Source organism: Scyliorhinus canicula, chromosome 24, assembly GCF_902713615.1.
Source record: "Scyliorhinus canicula chromosome 24, sScyCan1.1, whole genome shotgun sequence".
NCBI classification, from domain to species: Eukaryota; Metazoa; Chordata; class Chondrichthyes; order Carcharhiniformes; family Scyliorhinidae; genus Scyliorhinus; species Scyliorhinus canicula.
Window position 1 is genome coordinate 17970168 of NC_052169.1, and position 18238 is coordinate 17988405.

Consider the following 18238-nt stretch of genomic DNA (forward strand, 5'->3'; position numbering starts at 1 on the left):
CTCTCCGATCCCTCCCACCCTGCATCTCCGCCCGCCCGCCTCTCCGGCCTGCCTCTCCAATCCTGCCCCGCCCTGCCTCTCCGCCCCTCTGCTGTTTCGCCTCTCCCGCCCCGCCTCTCCGCCCTGCCTCTCCGCGCCCCCTGCCCCTCCGCGCCCCCTGCCCCTCGCCCTGCCTCTGGCCCCTCCCGACCTGTCTCTCCCACCCTGCCCCACGCCACCTCCCCTGCTTCTCCGGCCCCTCCCACCCTGCCGCCTCCATCCTGCTTCTCTTCGCGCTGCCCGCCCCCTCCCACTCTCCCTCACTATCTCTCGCGTCCCTCCACCTCCTTCGCTGTCTCTCTGTGATACAGGGTGACCTTGTTGCTTGTGGAGTTCTCTCTGGAAATAAGAACTTTGAGGGCCGCCTCTGTGACTGTGTTCGTGCCAACTACCTCGCATCTCCTCCATTAGTGGTAGCATATGCCATTGCTGGGACAGTTAACATAGACTTTGAAAAGGAACCTTTAGGTGAGTTTTTAATTTGTCAACAGATCTTTGCCCTTTGGCTGCTTTTCATCTTAATTTGTAAAATGAGTTTAATATTTTTCTGCACTCTTCCAGGTGTAAATTCCAAAGGGAGAGAAATCTACCTGCGTGATATTTGGCCGAGCAGGGAAGAGATTCAGCAGGTGGAGGAACAACAAGTGATCCCGTCCATGTTTAAAGAACTGAGAGAAAAAGTAGAGGTTGGTAACAACACAGCTAAACTACACGAGTCAGACCGCAAAATCCAAGAGGCCCCGATGCTTCAATTAGGAGTTGAATGCCAGGTATTCTCCTTGGGCTCAGTGTGAATTAGGAGTTAGGCAGACTGTGTCTATGTCTATCCAATCCCCAGGTAAATGTAATAAGTTTCAAGGGTTAAACAGCGAACCTTTGTCATCCATTCGCAGTTTCTCGGATATTGTAGCAATCTGAATCAAAGAACGTTGGTGCCACGCAAGTGCCAGGTAATGAAAACCTCCCCAAAAAAATCTAACCACTTCCCCTTGGCATTCTATGGCAATTACCATGACTGAATCCACCAACAGTTGTTCAAGAAGACAGCTCACTGCCACTTTCTAAATGGTAAGTAGGGATGGGCAATAGATGCTGGCTTAGCCTGTTCGGGCCGGAAAGTGGAGCTGAGTCCACAAAAGATCAGCCATGATCTCATTGAATGGCGGAGCAGGCTCGAGGGGCCAGATGGCCTACTCCTGCTCCTAGTTCTTATGTTCTTATTAACTAAGACAAAGTAGCTCACTTGATTGGTACCCCATCCACCACTGTAAGCATTCACTCCCTGCATCACCGACATACAGTAGCAGTAGTGTGTACTACATACAAGATGCACCGCAGCAACTCGCCAGGGTGACTTCAACAGCACCTTTCAAATCTGCAATCTCTACCATCAAGCGGTCCTTCATTGTCGCGAGGTTAAAGTTCCCCCTGCACTGTGTGTACTCACACCAGATGGTGTGCAGTGGTTCAAGACGGCCATAGAATCCCTACAGTGCAGGAAGAGGCCATTCGGCCATCAGGTCTGCATTGACCCTCTGAAAGAGAGCCCTTCCAAGGCCCACTCCCCCGCTCTATTCCCCTGCACATCTTTGGACTGTGGGAGGAAACCCACACAGACACGGGGAGAAAGTGAAAACACCACACAGATATGACCCAAGAGTATTTGAGAGATTGTGTGATAGGGGTAACCCCTTTCACACAATCTCTCAGATACTCTGGCCCCCGCCAAATACTATTACTCCAAAAACTGGAATACGGAAGCCAACCTTACAATTGCTTCAGATCTCTGGCTTTTTCCTAGCCATTTTCACATTGTCTGCCCTGTGCAAGTCTGCCTTTAACTTCAGTGAGCAGTATCCTGTTCAAGTTGCAGTTCCTGTTTTCCTTTTAATTCAATCTTCCTGGAAACGTCATTCTCTAGTTTCTGGAACTAACTGTCCTTTAGTTTCTCTGGGCCTTGTTTCCTTGCCTTTTATTGTTCTGTTTCTGGCAGAGCCGAGAGCTGTTCCCTCTCTAGCTCCCCAGCTGCAACTGCTGTAGGCTCGGTTTAAAACTAAAGCAAAAACGCCACTAAGCAACAGCTCCATCTTTATCCAACCTCTTGTTTACTTTACGGTTAACGGTGTGTTAACTCTCTAAGCACAATGGAGACACAGTTTAAAATGACACCAAAAGACCCCATACATGCTAGTTTTCCTACTCAGAAACACTAAATTAAACTCACTTAAATCTATACCGTATAACATCCAACAATACAAACCTAGATCGTGTAAAGCTATCTCTGCTTCCTGGGATGCTATACTTGAGTAAATATTAGATTCCCAAATCATCTTAATGTCTGAATAACAATGTGCTTGCCCTGCATAACCTTTGATGTTAATTCCTCCATAGAATCATAGAGTCTCTACAGTACAGAAGGAGGCCATTCAGCCCATCAAGTATGCACTGACCCTCTGAAAGAGCACCCTTCCTAGGCCCACTCCCCCGCCCCCTATCCCTATGGCCTCCACCCAACCTGCACATCTTTGGACACTAAGGGCAATTTAACCTGGCCAATCCACCTAACCTGCACATCTTTGGACTATGGGAGGAAACCCACGCAGACACGGGGAGAAAGTACAAACACCACACAGATGTGACCCAAGATTGGAATTGAATCGGATCCCTGGCGCTGTGAGACAGCCAACCACTGTACCACCGTGCCGTCCTTAAAACTTTACAACTTTGGTTGTCTACACCCCGATTGCCCACGGTCATCTGATGTGCCACATAGCCCTTCAGACTTCATGCTGGCTATAGTCATACTCCAGGAACCATTTGAAGAAAACCCAGGAGAAAAATAAACTCACAAACTGTATTTCCCTTAATGACACTGGATTAAAAAAGCCAATTTTTCATCCCATTAACATACAGCCGAGGATTAAGCGATGGCTGTAAGTAACAGCCCTATTGATTGCTTGGTATTGAATAGAATCAACTTGATCCATTGTTCAATTCCCAAGCATTTAGAGCAACCTGTTAGAAGGGTCCCCATTGTAGGACAGGGAAAGTAATCCATCACTGTAGCCTGCCTGTAGAAACAACAGGAAAGGATTCATCTCCGTCTAGCTCATATGTCGCACAAGGGCGGTGCATCCTGTGCACGGACCTATCTTCCTTTTATCACAATTTGCTTGTCACATTTTTCTGGTCAACTATTTCCATTATATAGTTCTGTCAATAGAACATAGAACAGTACAGCACAGAACAGGCCCTTCGGCCCTCGATGTTGTGCCGAGCAATGATCACCCTACTCAAACCCACGTATCCACCCTATACCCGTAACCCAACAACCCCCCCTTAACCTTACTTTTTAGGACACTACGGGCAATTTAGCATGGCCAATCCACCTAACCCGCACATCTTTGGACTGTGGGAGGAAACCGGAGCACCTGGAGGAAACCCACGCACACACGGGGAGGACGTGCAGACTCCGCACAGACAGTGACCCAGCCGAGAACCGAACCTGGGACCCTGGAGCTGTGAAGCATTTATGCTAACCACCATGCTACCGTGCTACATGTTTCCCATTAAGTTTTTTACTCAGAGGGTGGTGTGTGCCTGGAACGCTTTGCCAGCGGAGATGGTAGAGGCGGGCACGATAGCATCATTTAAGATGCATCTGGACAGATATATGAACGGGTGGGGAACAGAGAGAAGTAGACCTTGGAAAATAGGCAACAGGTTTAGATAAAGGATCTGGATCAGCGCAGGCTGGGAGGGCCGAAGGGCCTGTTCTGTGCTGTAATTTTCTTTGTTCTTTATATCATTTCAGGCTCCAGTCACTTAGGGTTTTTTTAGGATCGAGTTTCTGAACGGTCTCTTTCCCTCAACACCTCACTTGTAAATTAGACAGTTCTCCAACTGTACGCTGGCTGTAGAAACTTTACTAATCGTAGAGAAAAATGCTTTGAGTTTTGTATTTTGTTTTTGTGTTTGTCGAGTGAATGGCTGAATGAGGAACCTTTGCTCTGCCATAATGTGGCAATGCATTATTCTTGGACTTAAGAAAAAAAAAACACGAGTAGCCCAAGTGTATTTTACAACAAACTGCAACTGTTTACAGCAGAAATTCACTTTACTTGCTTCCTAGAAAGGAAATAATCGCTGGAATGACTTGGAAGCCCCAGAGTCACTTCTGTATCCCTGGGATTCAAAATCAACGTATATCAGATGTCCTTCCTTTTTTGATAAATTTGTAAGTAATATCAACTCTATAATCAATGCTATTCCTTTGCTATTATGTCCTTATTTTTAAATTGGCACCCTGCACCCATTTTTACCTCCCTTTCACTCTCCCTCTCCTCCCTTTCACTCTCCCTCTCCTCCCTTTCACCCTCTCCTCCCTTTCACTCTCCCTCTTTTCCCTTTCGCCCTCCCTCTTCCTTTCGCCCTCCCTCTTCACCCTTTTCTCACTTTCACCCTCCCTGTTCTCTCTTTCACCCTCCCTCTCCTCCCTTTCGCAGACCCTCTCCTCCCTTTCACAGACCCTCTTCTCCCTTTCGCCCTTCCTCTTCTCCCTTTCGCCCTCCCTCTTCTCCCTTTCGCCCTTCCTCTCCTCCCTTTCGCCCTCCCTCTCCTCCCTTTCGCCCTCCCTCTCCTCCCTTTCGCCCTCCCTCTTCTCCCTTTCGCCCTCCCTCTTCTCCCTTTCGCCCTCCCTCTTCTCCCTTTCGCCCTTCCTCTCCTCCCTTTCGCCCTCCCTCTTCTCCCTTTCGCCCTCCCTCTTCTCCCTTTCGCCCTCCCTCTTCTCCCTTTCGCCCTCCCTCTTCTCCCTTTCGCCCTCCCTCTTCTCCCTTTCGCCCTCCCTCTTCTCCCTTTTCCTCTCCCTCTCCTCTCTTTCATTTTCCCTCGCCTCCCTTTTGCACTCGGTCTTCTCCCTTTCACCCTAGCTCTCACTCCCTCCCTCTCCCTCTCTCTCCCTCCATATCTCTCACTGTGCCTCTCTCCCGCCCTTCGTTTCGCCCTCCTCTATCTCCTCCCTTGCGCCCGCTTTCTCCCTATCGCTCCCCCTTCCTTCCCCCTTTCTCTCTCTCTCCATCCTCTCTTTCTCTCTCTCTCTCTCTCCATCTCCATCCTCTCTCTCTCTCTCCATCCTCTCTCTCTGTCTCTCTCCACCCTTTCTCCCCATCCTTTGTCTCCCCCCATCCCTTCTCTCTACCCCCTCTCCCTCCCTCCCTCTGTCTCTCTCTCTCTCTCTATCTTCCACCCCCCCCCCCTCTCTCTCTGTCTCACACACAGACTCTCTGCCACCCTTCCTCATTCCAGTTTACAATGCTTCCAAATTTTGCATTGTTTGCAAAAATTGAAATCGTTTCCTGTACAAAAATTCAAGGTTATAAATATAGCTGCAGAAACGCAAGGGCCTAATACTGACCCCAGGGGAATTCCATCACAAACCTTTGTCTAGCCCAGCAGACATCCATTAACCATTTCTCTCCATTTCCTGTCACTCAACCGAGTTTGTCTGCATGTGGCTGTAGTCTCTCTTATTCCGTGAGCTATAATTTTCCTCACAGGTCTGCCATGTATCAAACGGCTTTTGGATGTCCATATGCACCACATCAACAGCACCACCCTCATCAACCCCCTCTGTCTGCTTTATCGCAAAATTCCATCAATTTGCTGTACTCAGGATTCTGGAGAACTTTAACTGAACTTGTACTGGTTTTTTAAAAACTGTATTGTATTTCAAACTGAGCTTCTTTTAATGTTCACAGATTCCATTAGAAGTTATTAAAGTTGTTTTTTGCCTGAGTATGTCCTGCATTTTTGTGCATATGATTTGAGCAAATGTTACTTAAAATGCGTTAGCAATTTGAAGTTCATTGTCAGTAGGCTAAGTATTGTGTTTTTTGACTTGTGTCATATTATTATTAAAATTGAGATCCACATAGAATCATAGAATCTACAGTGCAGAAGGAGGCCATTCGGCCCATCGAGTCTGCACCGGCTCCTGGAAAGAGCACCTTACCCAAGGTCAACACTTCCACCCCATCCCCATAACCCAGTAACCCCACCCAACACTAAAGGCAATTTTGGACACTAAGGGCAATTTATCATGGCCAATCCACCTAACCTGCACATCTTTGGACTGTGGGAGGAAACCGGAGCACCCGGAGGAAACCCACGCGCACACGGGGAGGATGTGCAGACTCCGCACAGACAGTTACCCAAGCCGGAATCGAACCTGGGACCCTGGAGCTGTGAAGCAATTGTGTCTCCACAATGCTACTGTGCTGCTCTTAAATGCCACATGCCAGCAATACCACAACAAGAGTGACACTCGCATGTTGCAGAAGTCACCCGTTTATGTTCCTTTGTTCCTTATGCATTTGTTTTCTATGTTTTGGTCTATCTTGTTACCATTTCCTGCTGAAAGTAGAACAGCTACCAGGTCCTTGCTTGTAATTAACTGTTGGAAAAGCAGGTGATGAAGTGATCTGTTTAGGAACATTGGAATGGACAGGATATTGGGCAGGTCCATTTCTCCATCTTATAATATCCATGAGGAATATAATGCTGTTGTATCACGAATCAATTAAGTTTCACTCCTGCAAAGTTTGATCAAGCCTTTATTTCAGTAGAAATGGTGTATAAATTAGGGAAGTCTTGCTTAAATTATATACATAATAATCTTTTATTGTCACAAGTATGAAGTTACTGTGAAAAGCCCCTAGTCGCCACATTTCGGCGCCTGTTCAGGTAAGCTGGTACGGGAATTGAACCTGCGCTGCTGGCCTTGTTCTGCATTACAAACCAACTGTCTAGCCCACTGAGCTAAACCAGCCCATAAACAGCACCAGTTAGACCACACCTGGAATATTGTGAACAGTTTTGGTCCCCCTATCTAAGGAAAGATATCCTGGCATTGGAGACAGTCCAGAGAAGGTTCACTAGGTTCATCCCGGGTATGGAGGGATTTTCTTATGAGGAGAGGTTGAGTAGGTTGGGCCGGAGTTTAGAAGAATGAGAGGCGACCTTATTGAGACATATAGGATTCTCAGGGGACTTGACAGGATCACTGCTGAGAGGTTATTTCCCCTTGTGGGAGAGTCTAGAACCAGAGGGCAGAATCTCAGTAAGGGGTCACCCATTTAAGACAGAGATGAGGAGGAATTTCTTCTCTGAGGGTAATGCATCTGTGGGATTCTTTACCACAGAGGGGTGTAGAGGCCGGGTCATTAAGTGCGTTCAAGGCTGAGATGGACAGATTTTTAATCATTAAGGGAATCAAAGGTTATGGGAATATGGTGGAAAAGTGGAGTTGAGGATTGTCATGTCAGAGAAGTCATTGAATGGGCGACGCAGGATCCTATATGTCTTAATAAGGTTGCCTCTCATTCTTCTAAACTCCGGCCCAACCTACTCACAGTGGTTAGCAGTGCTGCCTCACAGCGCCAGGGATCCGGGTTCAATTCCGACCTTGGGCGACTGTGTAGAGTTTGTATATTCTCCCTGTGTCTGCATGGGTTTCCTCCAGATGCTCCGGTTTTCTCGCACCAAGATGTGCAGGTTAGGTGGGGTTACAGGAATGGGATGGGGGTGTGGGCTGGGGTTAGGGTGCTCTTTCAGATGTTCGGTGTAGATTCGATCGGCCAAAAGGCCTCTTTCTGCTCCTATACATTAAGGTCTAAGCCGTCAGTTTTTGTACTTGTCACCTGTGAATTTAACTTCTTTTCCTATCCCAAGACCAAAGAGCTCAGCTGTCTTCAGTCCATTGAAAATGCCCATGTCCTGCTACACCTGGGAGATTCTGTTACCACTGACCACATCTCTCCTGCGGGCAGTATAGCCAGAAACAGTGCTGCCGCCAGATACCTCACCTGTAAAGGGTAAGTGTTTTTTAGTCATAGAAAGTATTTTCACTTAACTCTCAATTTATTAATTTGCAAGCATGACACTTAAAATATAACTTGTTGGAATCCCATAGTTTCTCTCAAGCTTCCTGACCAAAAGCACTTGAACTTCTCTGAGATAATTAAATCCTTGCTTTTATAAAAGGTGACTAAATATTCGTCAGAATGTCAAGACAGCCCAATTCATTCCATCAGTGTTTAGTTTTTGGCTGGTTACACGTTTTGAGGAACATAGGAATAGGAGGAGGCCATTCAGCTCCTCCTCGAACCCCTTTCACCGTTTAATTACATCACGGCCAATCTGACTAACTCTATCTACCTGCCCGAGCTCCATATCCCCGATGCACGTCGCAGACCAGTCTCCATATGGGAAGTTTCATTGACCCAGCATCCACTGCATTTGGATGCCAGATTTCTTGTGAACAGAACCCTTTCCAGATAGGCACAGTCACTGGGAATGCTGGCACAGAAACTGACAGCAATGAAAAGCAGCAGCATTCACCTACCCAGCTCAAAGCTATCCTGTTCACTTCATCAAGAGCAGAGTGGTGAGTTCTCAGAGCAGTCTTGAAATCAGACTTTTGATTACCATTTATGTTTTTCTGTCTTATTTTCATCTGAACACTGGGAGAGTGACTCAACTAGACAGCATGTAGAAGCTCGATTACTATGTACAATGGGATAGTGTGCAGAGAAGATCTCTACATGGAATCCCGTGAGATGGGGAGGGTACAGAAGAGGTTTACCAGATGTTGCGTGGTATCGAGCGCATTAGCTATGAGGAGAGGTTGGATAAATGCGCTTTGTTTTCACTGGAACGACAGAGGCTGAGGGGTGACCTGATAGTCTACAAAATTCTGGATAGAGTGGATAATTAGAAGCTTTTTTCCAGGGTGGAAGTGTCAATTATGAGTTGACGTAGGTTTAAGATGCGAGGGCAGCACGGTAGCCTTGTGGATAGCACAATCGCTTCACAGCTCCAGGGTCCCAGGTTCGATTCCGGCTTGGGTCACTGTCTGTGCGGAGTCTGCACATCCTCCCCGTGTGTGCGTGGGTTTCCTCCGGGTGCTCCGGTTTCCTCCCACAGTCCAAAGATGTGCGGGTTAGGTGGATTGGCCATGATAAATTGCCCTTAGTGTCCAAAATTGCCCTTAGTGTTGGGTGGGGTTACTGGGTAATGGGGATAGGGTGGAGGTGTTGACCTTGGATAGGGGGTAGGGTGCTCTTTCCAAGAGCCGGTGCAGACTCGATGGGCCGAATGGCCTCCTTCTGCCCTGTAAATTCTATGTAATCTATGAGATGTGCGAGGGAAGGTTTTTTACACAGAGGCTGGGAAGAGGTGGTGGATGCAAGTGGGATAGTGACGTTTAAGGGGCGTCTAGATACAAGAATAAGATGGGAATAGATGGATACAGACCCCCCCCAGAAGTGTTGAAGGTTTTGGGTTAGGCGGGCAGCGAGGTCAGCGCAGGTTTGGAGGGACGAAGGGTCTGTTCTTGTGCTGTACTTGTTCTTTAAGCAGAAAATCACTGGTCCTGCGTATGAAGTTTCCCTGGGTCTCTGCGAGCAGCACTCTAAATGGGGTGCGTGAATCACTGTATTCTTCCGATGTACTTCATATCAGGGAGCACTTTAGGGTTAATGACTACTTCTTCTCGTCAAGTGGCTCACAGTGTCAGTTCATTCACACCAATAACCCTCATTGAAACAACGATATATTAACTGTGTGAATTGTTTTCTTTTACTTAGTCTCACGCCCCGTGAGTTTAACTCTTACGGAGCACGAAGAGGCAATGATGCTGTGATGACCCGAGGGACCTTCGCCAGCATCAGGCTCCTGAATAAGTTTATTGGCAAAACTGCACCTAAAACAATACACATCCCGTCTGGGCAAACAGTAAGTATTCGGTGTAATTGAAACAGAAGTAGAAGTATTGCTGGAAAACCGATACATTTTATTTAAACTTTTCCACTGCGGTCATCAGGACAATGTGCAAAAAATACCAATGTGATGGGAAAACAACTGCTTAGCAGTTAACTGTATTGCTCGTTATGCTTTCCCTTAATTTGCTCTGTTTTAATGACCTTTGCTCAAGAGTCGACAGTTATCTTTCTGATACCACAACAGGGTTCAAAGCCGAATACTGATCAATGACTCGATATAGCAGTTAGTAAGTTTGAAACCAATACACGTTTATTTACATACACAGTCAATTATTACTCATGCATAAACTCTACTCGCTAAACTACAACTACTACTAAAAGCCTATACTTAGCTTCGAGTGGCTTACTCAGTCAGAGGAACAATGGCCATTGTCCGGTTCTGATACTGCTGGCTTCGAACTGGTATGGAATAGTAGCTAGGAGCGCCTATCTCATAGCGTGCGTTGACCTTAGACTTAGTTGGTTGGTGCTTGCCGGCCTCTCGTCGCTGAGAGCCAAATGCCAAGGTGAAGGTGAAGAGGAGTAAGAGATCTTCCAAGAGAGCGAACTGACCGTGGGGACTCTGTTTTATAGCCCCCAGCGGGCTTCTGGGCGGACCCCGGACTTGTCCCAATTAATTGGACCATGTCCCAATCATTTGTATTGATTTTCTCCAATAATGGGGTTGTTCCCTGATCGTTGGGCGGGCCCTATGTAACCGTTGGCCTGCCTTTGTTTTAGCTTCCACTGGCGCCGGGAAGTCTGTCCTGGCACCGATCGTTTCAATGTTTCTTTTTGTCCCCAGAGATAGCTCATTACTATACTAATGGCTAATAGCTTCAGTTCTGTCTGGGTTCTGCAAGTCCTAATACACAGGGAACTTGCACCTGCTTGTTTTCTCTTGTGCTGTCCATTTTTCCCTGCACTCTTTGCGGGTATCCATTTTGGAATCGGGTCGTGGATACACTCCCTCCTTGTGATCCTCAACGCGAAGCGTGAAGGATCACACTACTGCGATGTCTTCGTTCTCTGACCAAGTGGGCACTCATGACGAAGCTCTACTCTGACCCTAACTATGCAACATATCTTTAACTAAACAATTTTACATACACACATCATCAAAATTCTATGGGGGCGCTATGTCATTAAGGACATGCATTACAAAATTTTTTTTAAAACTGGAACCTCTAACTATTCTCAATAAACTATCCTCACTCAAACAATTCAACATAAAAATAGCAACATTCAAATTTATCTGGTTTGGTAGTCAAACACAGAGTTCACATTTCTTTATTCAACAAACGAACACACATGAACAAAAACAAATGTACTTTAATCCATGTCAAGGGGTTCGGGGGCCTGGTGGAAAGTGAAAATAGGGGATCTAATTCTGTACACTGGAGTGCGAGAGCGGTAGGCTCTCCTTCACCATTTCTTCATTCGGATGGTCTGCACGATACTGCAAAGTATCGCCAGTGCTAAAAATGTTTCAACGACATACGATAGGGAATACCAGGTGATAAACCTATCACACCAGGTCGGGGTACTGTTGACTGTTACTGGGCTCTGTGTACTGTGGGGGAGTGAATCATTGACGGCCTGTGGGGTGGGGGTGAGGGGGTTAGCGTTCACGCGCAACCAAAGGGATCCTGCTAGTGTCCATATAACAAAGATGGAGGTCGTCTTCATCTTCTCTTCTCTTCTGGAATTCTGTGAACACAAGCATAATATCTGTCATTATCTTGCTTAAGATCTCGTGTGTTTGTCTGTCTGTCCGTTATTGCCAATTACCCTTTATAATTGGTCACCATCTGTGACTCCCTCTTTTTTTAACCGAATTTCTGGACAAGGCATACTTGAAAAATACGGACACAGTGCGAGCCGTCTTGCAGCCTGTGCGATTTACCATCCCAATGTTTGAGGATGTAAATAGCATGAGTAAAGCAACCGAAGGGTCACTATAAAACAAAACAAAAACTTTTGAAATGAAAGAGCCAAATGAGGTGCGTTTGGGCCGCAGCGGGTAAGAATTGGATGGAATCTGGTGCGCTTTAACTGTATCATATCTGCATCTGCCTGCTCTTCCTCGGGTTTCCTAAAATTGGTCTTGTCTGAACGGATTGCTCCCAAGCGCGGGAAAACCTTTTCAAAACCCCTTTCTCATTGTGAGCCTCATCTGAGGGGTCATAATTTGCTCAAGCTCTCTGTTCTGCCTCTGTTGCATGAGAAGTCGAGATTCGAGTCCATTTTGCCATGTTAACTGAGGACAAGTGGGCGCGGGCTAATTCTCCAAAAACTGCAGTGAAATAAATCCACAAGCGTCCAGCAAACGCTGTGGGGTGCTCTGTCTTCTTTTGCCTGCTATTCAGGCCTTCTACCGGGTCTCCCCTGTTATAGCCGATCGCATCAAGGATCGCTGTGTGCATCTCTGCTAGGTCGCCTCCTCCTACATTCTGTGGGTCAGGAAGGGCTTCTACGGCTGAAGGATCGAGGCTCAAAACTGAGCTTTACCTGCTCTCTCTCGCCCAGGCCGTACATGGTGGCCTGCTGTTTAACTTTCGCAAAGAATTGGTGGGGGTCTGAAGTGGGGAGGAATGGTGTGATTTTCTCGCACGCGTCCCGTAATTGGGTCACGGTTAAGGGGGTTGTATACAGGAAATCCGTGTCTCCTTCTGCTGCGGCTCTGCGGTGTGTGGTTACCGGATTCATGGGGGTGTGTTCTGCCTGTTCAGTGGGGGGGTTGGGGTGCTCTTCTTTTCTGGGGCTTTCCTGTGCACATGCTCCATGTACGTATCTTTGGGCTGTTTCGTTTAATTCCTGCCAATCGGGGCCGTTTTCCTGGTCTAGTTGGGATCCGAATGTGATCTGAAAGTCATTCTGAACTGAAAGCAGGGATTGCAATTCTGCAATTTGCTTCCGGCACTTTGCATGGTGTACCGAGCTCGGCCTTTGTTCCGTTGTGGAAGCATGGAGTGCTCGTAGGGCTGCTTTTAAGTCATTGCACTGTTTCTGCAATGCCTCTACCTGCTGTTCTGTTTCTTGTCTTACCAAGACGTCGTGTGTCCTGGTAGGCCTTGTCATATTGGGTCTGGAAGCTGCTTAAGTGCGCCAGACAAGACTGGTGTGCCCTCTTGGCATCATCCACCTCTCTGTCTTTTGCTGCTAGCTTCTCTCTTAGCTCTCTGTTCTCTCTCTCTATCTCGCTCACATCTACCTTACTCTCTCCTCTATCTCTCTACGGAGTGTCCGAACGACCACCTCTGCGCCTCGCAATTGTGCCAGACAGGACACGATTGCCATCGGCTTGCGAGCTTTTCCCAAGCTCTTCTTGTGAATCTCTGTCAGGTTCTCCCACCAAGTATGTCCTATACCCCCCAGACCTGTTTCTTCATTCGCGCAAAATTCGCTCCAAAGGGGCCATCCTTTCCCTTTGAGGTACTTCCTAATTTTATCTTCCAAAACGGGACACTGTCCTACTCTGCTGGTCGCTGCAACCTCGAATTCCTGTGGGTTCATAAGGCGTTCCATTGCCTTCATTGCCATTTTCCTATTTGTGTTCTCTATTAAATTTGGAACATGGGGTGATAAAGCGGTGATGTAAACACTGGTACGGCTTACCCTAATTTCCGGCCGACAAAACTCCCGACAGTTTTACGCAACAGAATCTCTCAGGTTTACCTTGTATCCCTGTTAGTACGCATGCATTAACACACTTCCGTATTCTGGAGGATTGATCAGTACTGTTTAAACTCTTGTGGTTCTTCTGTTTCCAATTGGATTTCTAATTCAAATTTTGGGTTCTCTCGGAGTGGTGGGGCCACTTCTAAGTCGAATCCCACCGGAGTCGCCAGTAAATGTTGCTCGTTATGCTTTCCCTTAATTTGCTCTTTTTTAATTACCTTTGCTCAAGAGTCGACAGGTATCTTTCTGATACCACCACAGGGTTCAAAGCCGAATACTGATCAGTGACTCGATACACCAGTTAGTAAGTTTGAAATCAATATACGTTTATTACACACACACTCAATTATTACTCATGCATAAACTCTATTCGCTAAACTACAACTACTACTAAAAGCCTATACTTAGCTTCGAGTGGCCCACTCAGTCAGAGGAACAATGGCCGTTGTCCAGTTCTGATACTGCTGGCTTCGAACTGGTACGTAATAGTAGCTAGGAGCGTCTATCTCGTTGCGTGCGTTGACCTTAGACTTAGTTGGTTGGTGCTTGGCGGCCTCTCGTCGCTGAGAGCCAAATGCCAAGGTGAAGTTGAAGAGGGGTAAGAGAGCTTCCAAGAGAGCAAACTGACCTTGGGGACTCTGTTTTACAGCGCCCAGGGGTTTCGCGCCCTTCTGGGCGGACCCCGGACTTGGTCCCAATTAATTGGACCATGTCCCAATCGTTTGTATTGATTTTCTCCAATAATGGGGTTGTTCCCTGATTGTTGGGCGGGCCCTATGTAACCGTTGGCCTGCCTTTGTTTTAGCTTCCACTGGCGCCGGGAAGTCTGTCCTGGCACCGATCGTTTCAATATTTCTTTTTGTCCCCGGAGATAGCTCATTACTATGCTAATGGCTTGTAGTTTCAGTTCTGTCTGGGTTCTGCAAGTCCTAGTACACAGGAAATCTTGCACCTGCTTGTTTTCTCTAGTGCTGTCCATTTTTCCCTGCACTCTTCGCGGGTCACCATTTTGGAATCCGGACGTGGCCACCCCAGGTGGCTACAACTGTCAGTCAACAACAACTGATGCATTCTCCATGGCAATGCCTCTATCAACCAGAGTCCACTTGCCAACCAATCAGCACTAACTTCTCATACAGTATAAATTTGTTGTTTTCTCTGATACTGGTATTCTTGTGAATTGCTCTGATGAGTACAAAACTAAAAGCTTTGACAAAATGTTTTTATTTCAGCAATACTCCAGTTCGGTATAACCAAATGACTAAAAGTGTTAATATTTTCCTTTACTTCCTAAATTTAAGAAAAAACTCCTCTTTTTGTTTTATCTTTCCAGCTCGATGTGTTTGACGCAGCTGAACGGTACCAGAGGGAAGGCTTTCCACTGATTATTTTAGCCGGGAAAAGATACGGCTTGGGTAGCTCGAGGGACTGGGCAGCCAAAGGACCTTATTTACTGGTAAAGCTCAATTGTGTCTGCCTTGTGAGAACTGTCCTGGGTTGAACCAAATTGCCGGTGTAACCACTACTGATGTGCTCTTGCATTGCAGGGTGTCAAAGCCGTTCTAGCGGAGAGTTACGAGAAGATGCACAAGAACCACTTGGTTGGTATGGGCATCATTCCCCTTCAGTTCCTTCCAGAGGAAAACGTAGACAAGTTAGGACTAACCGGAAAGGAGCGTTACACAATAACAATCCCGAAGGAACTGTGCCCTGGAACAACAGTCAATGTAACGGTACGGATATCAAACCGTGATAACTTGTGAATTGTGCTCGTATAGCTTATTATAGTTTTGTTTTGCCTGTGCACGCACCTCGGATAGTATTGAAGGAGGGTTTTCAAAGGAGACGTTTCCTTCCTCGTGTATTCTGCCCAAAGAATCACGCACGGCTTTCTGTAACCACACATTAGCTGGTTAAGACACAACATTTGGTCAAGTTCTAAAAAGCTCGTGAGGAGATGGAAACTAACTTTTCTCTTTCCCGCTGTAATCCTCTCTTCCTCCTTTCCAAGGGGGAAGCAGTTCCATCCTTTGCATGTGAGCCTAGGCAGATAGTTTTGGAACATAATCCCAATGCTGCCCTCAAAAGCTCTGGTGTTATTCTCCCCATCCCCAGGCCAGCAGAGAGGGAATCCCTCCCCATTTAGTTTCCTTCCTTCTGCCGTCGCACTGTTAACCGTTCATATCGGCTGAGTTTGCACTGATGGGCGGGTGGCAATGTCACGGTGTCGCATCCCGTGCGTTTCGGGATTTACGTCACACAGTGGTTGTCTTAAGCAGCTGAGAATCCAGAACGGGTCACCACCAGTTGATGCCCTGTCATTAGGGGATTTGTTCTCCTGATTTGTGAACAAGCAACAGTCGCAAACCACGTCAAAGTTTTCCCTTTTTAGTCCCACCCCTTTAGAGGTTGCCAGTTGAATGGATGCTTTTTAAAGCAACAATTGTCAGGGGAAGAGTGGCACAGTATAGCGTGAGGCTCTAAGTTATTTTGAAAGGCATTTTTAATCAGTGACCACTTGTAATTCTTCCGCTTTGCCAATGCAACAGCTGAAACATGAGATGTTCTGTCCCCTTCTGCACAAGGGAACTTTCAATTTAGCTCAGTTGGCCGGACAGCTGGTTTATGATGAAGAGCGAGGCCAGCAGCGGGGGTTCAATCCCCGTACAGGCTGAGGTTATTCATGGAGGTTCCGCCTTCTCAACCTTGCCTCTCGCCTGAGGTGCGGTGACCCTCTGGTTCAATCGTCAGCTCTGGACATTTAAAAAAATATATATAAATTTAGAGTATCCAATTTACTTTTATTTCCAATTCAGGGGCAATTTAGCATGGCCAATCCACCTACCCCGCACATCATTTTTTTGGTTTTGTGTGGGTAAGACCCACGCAGTCGCGGGGAGAATGTGCAAACTCTGGGATCATCCTCACGCAGGGAGGCAGCAGTGCTAACCACTGTGCACCGCCCCGCTCTGGATGCTGGACGCCTGAGGGAAACCCAGAAAATGTTGCAAACATTCAGCAAGTCGGGCAGCAACTGTGGAGAGAGAAACAGTTTATCCATCTGCAGCATTAACTCCCGTTCTGTCTCCACAGTGCTGTCCCGAGTATCCTCCAATATTTTGTGTTTCAAACGCAATAAGTTTGAAATCTTAACCAGCAGGAGGGTGAAAACTGAACTATTGCTTGTTCCACGATATAACCGGAGACCCAATGTTTTGTCTTGCAGACGAACACAGGAAAGACTTTCAAAGTTGTAGCTAAGTTTGACAATGAAATGGAAATCACCTTTTACAAGCAAGGTGGCATTTTGAACTATGTCGCTCGAAAGATGTTATAACGGCTACTGAATCTTTTGACTTGATCTGCGACTGTGATCGAAACGTGGCTTGGCGTCCGTTCCCACGCCCGGTGACAATATTTCCATCTGGTGTCCTCGGGGATGATGGGTGTAATTGTTGAAGTCTCTCCTACTAGGTGTGCTGTATGTTTCAGAACTGTCTGCTTGCAGCTCAAGAAACCAGCTGTGAATGGAGTCCTGGCCTTGCAAGTACACATTGAATTGTTCCTCTTGAGTTCATAATCATTGTATTAAGTTTTTCATTTTTTAAAATATAACTTAAACTCGTGTATAAAATGTGTGTCGCAAAACTGACCCATTCAGACCTAAAGACAAACAACTAAAACAGCATTGCTCCTTCAGTTCACTACTGCCTTCCCCTCCGCAAGATTTTGTCACTGTGGAATATGTACATTTTTTTAAAAGTAGTCTTGTTTAACAGCCGACACCTCGATTTTTTTTAAATTTTAAATCCTGCCTTTCCACGTTTGTTTTTAGCCTTCTGTTGGAAATCGTTTCCCCGAAATTGGAAAGTGGCATTCCGAGCACTGTGAAATAGGGCCACCCGAGGGGGAGGGGGGGGGGAAGAGAAAGAAACAGGGAACGGTCTTGGTACAGAAACAGAAAGGCTTTGAGATTTTATTTGCTGTCTGTGAAGGCAGGCAAGAACCATCTCGCATTTAAAGCCACAATGAATGGTAGTGTATGATAATTGTCCAAGCAAATGTATTTCGGTGGGATGTCCACCGTACAAATGCTACTGATGAACTGTACATTTTTAATAGGTTGTACGAATAAACAAGTCAAACCATCAACCTGGGTCATGCTGTTTGATGCTCTGTAAAATGTCTGACTTGCACAAAGCTCTCAGAATGTTCTTGTTAAGATCAAGAGGACACTATAGTTGCACTGAGTCAGTCATTGCTTTGCATGCTTTTATTGAGAAGCAGTTTTCTTTCAGTGCAGATGTGTCTGGTGCAGTGCAGAATCGTGAAACGTTTGTTGTAATAAACACTAAAAGCACGGTGGCGCAGTGGCTAGCACTGCTGCCTCTCAGCACCAAGGGCCCGGCTTCGATCCCGGCCCCGGGTCACTGCCCTTGCGGAATTTGCACATTCTACCCGTGTCTGCGTGGGTCTCACCCCCACAAGTCCAAAGATGTGCAGGGTGGGTGGATTGGCCAGGCTAAATTGCTCCTTAATTGGAAAAACAGATGAATTGGGTACTCTGTTTAAAAAAAAAAAAAAAGACCCCCCCACCGCAACCCAGCCGTCGTTCCCCAAAATGTCTTTGACGCAACTGTTACCCTGTGATAAAACTAGCACTCCAGCTGACTTATTTTGAGGGCAACTTCTCCAGTCAG

General features: G+C 46.7%; 1 protein-coding gene across 2 annotated transcripts in view; it reads left to right on the plus strand.

Annotated features, from left to right (window-relative positions):
- The window catches only part of ireb2 (iron-responsive element binding protein 2), a 102340-nt gene extending 84650 nt beyond the window's left edge, over positions 1–17690 (plus strand). For both annotated transcript variants that reach the window (XM_038784533.1, XM_038784532.1), the window contains exons 15-22: positions 351–507; positions 601–725; positions 4172–4276; positions 7768–7910; positions 9684–9831; positions 14872–14994; positions 15086–15271; positions 16765–17690. In XM_038784533.1, the coding sequence (XP_038640461.1) occupies positions 351–507; positions 601–725; positions 4172–4276; positions 7768–7910; positions 9684–9831; positions 14872–14994; positions 15086–15271; positions 16765–16875 (1098 nt within the window). In that variant the 3' untranslated portion in view covers positions 16876–17690. The remainder of the gene's footprint in view (positions 1–350; positions 508–600; positions 726–4171; positions 4277–7767; positions 7911–9683; positions 9832–14871; positions 14995–15085; positions 15272–16764) is intronic.
- The last annotated feature ends 548 nt before the right edge of the window (positions 17691–18238 follow it).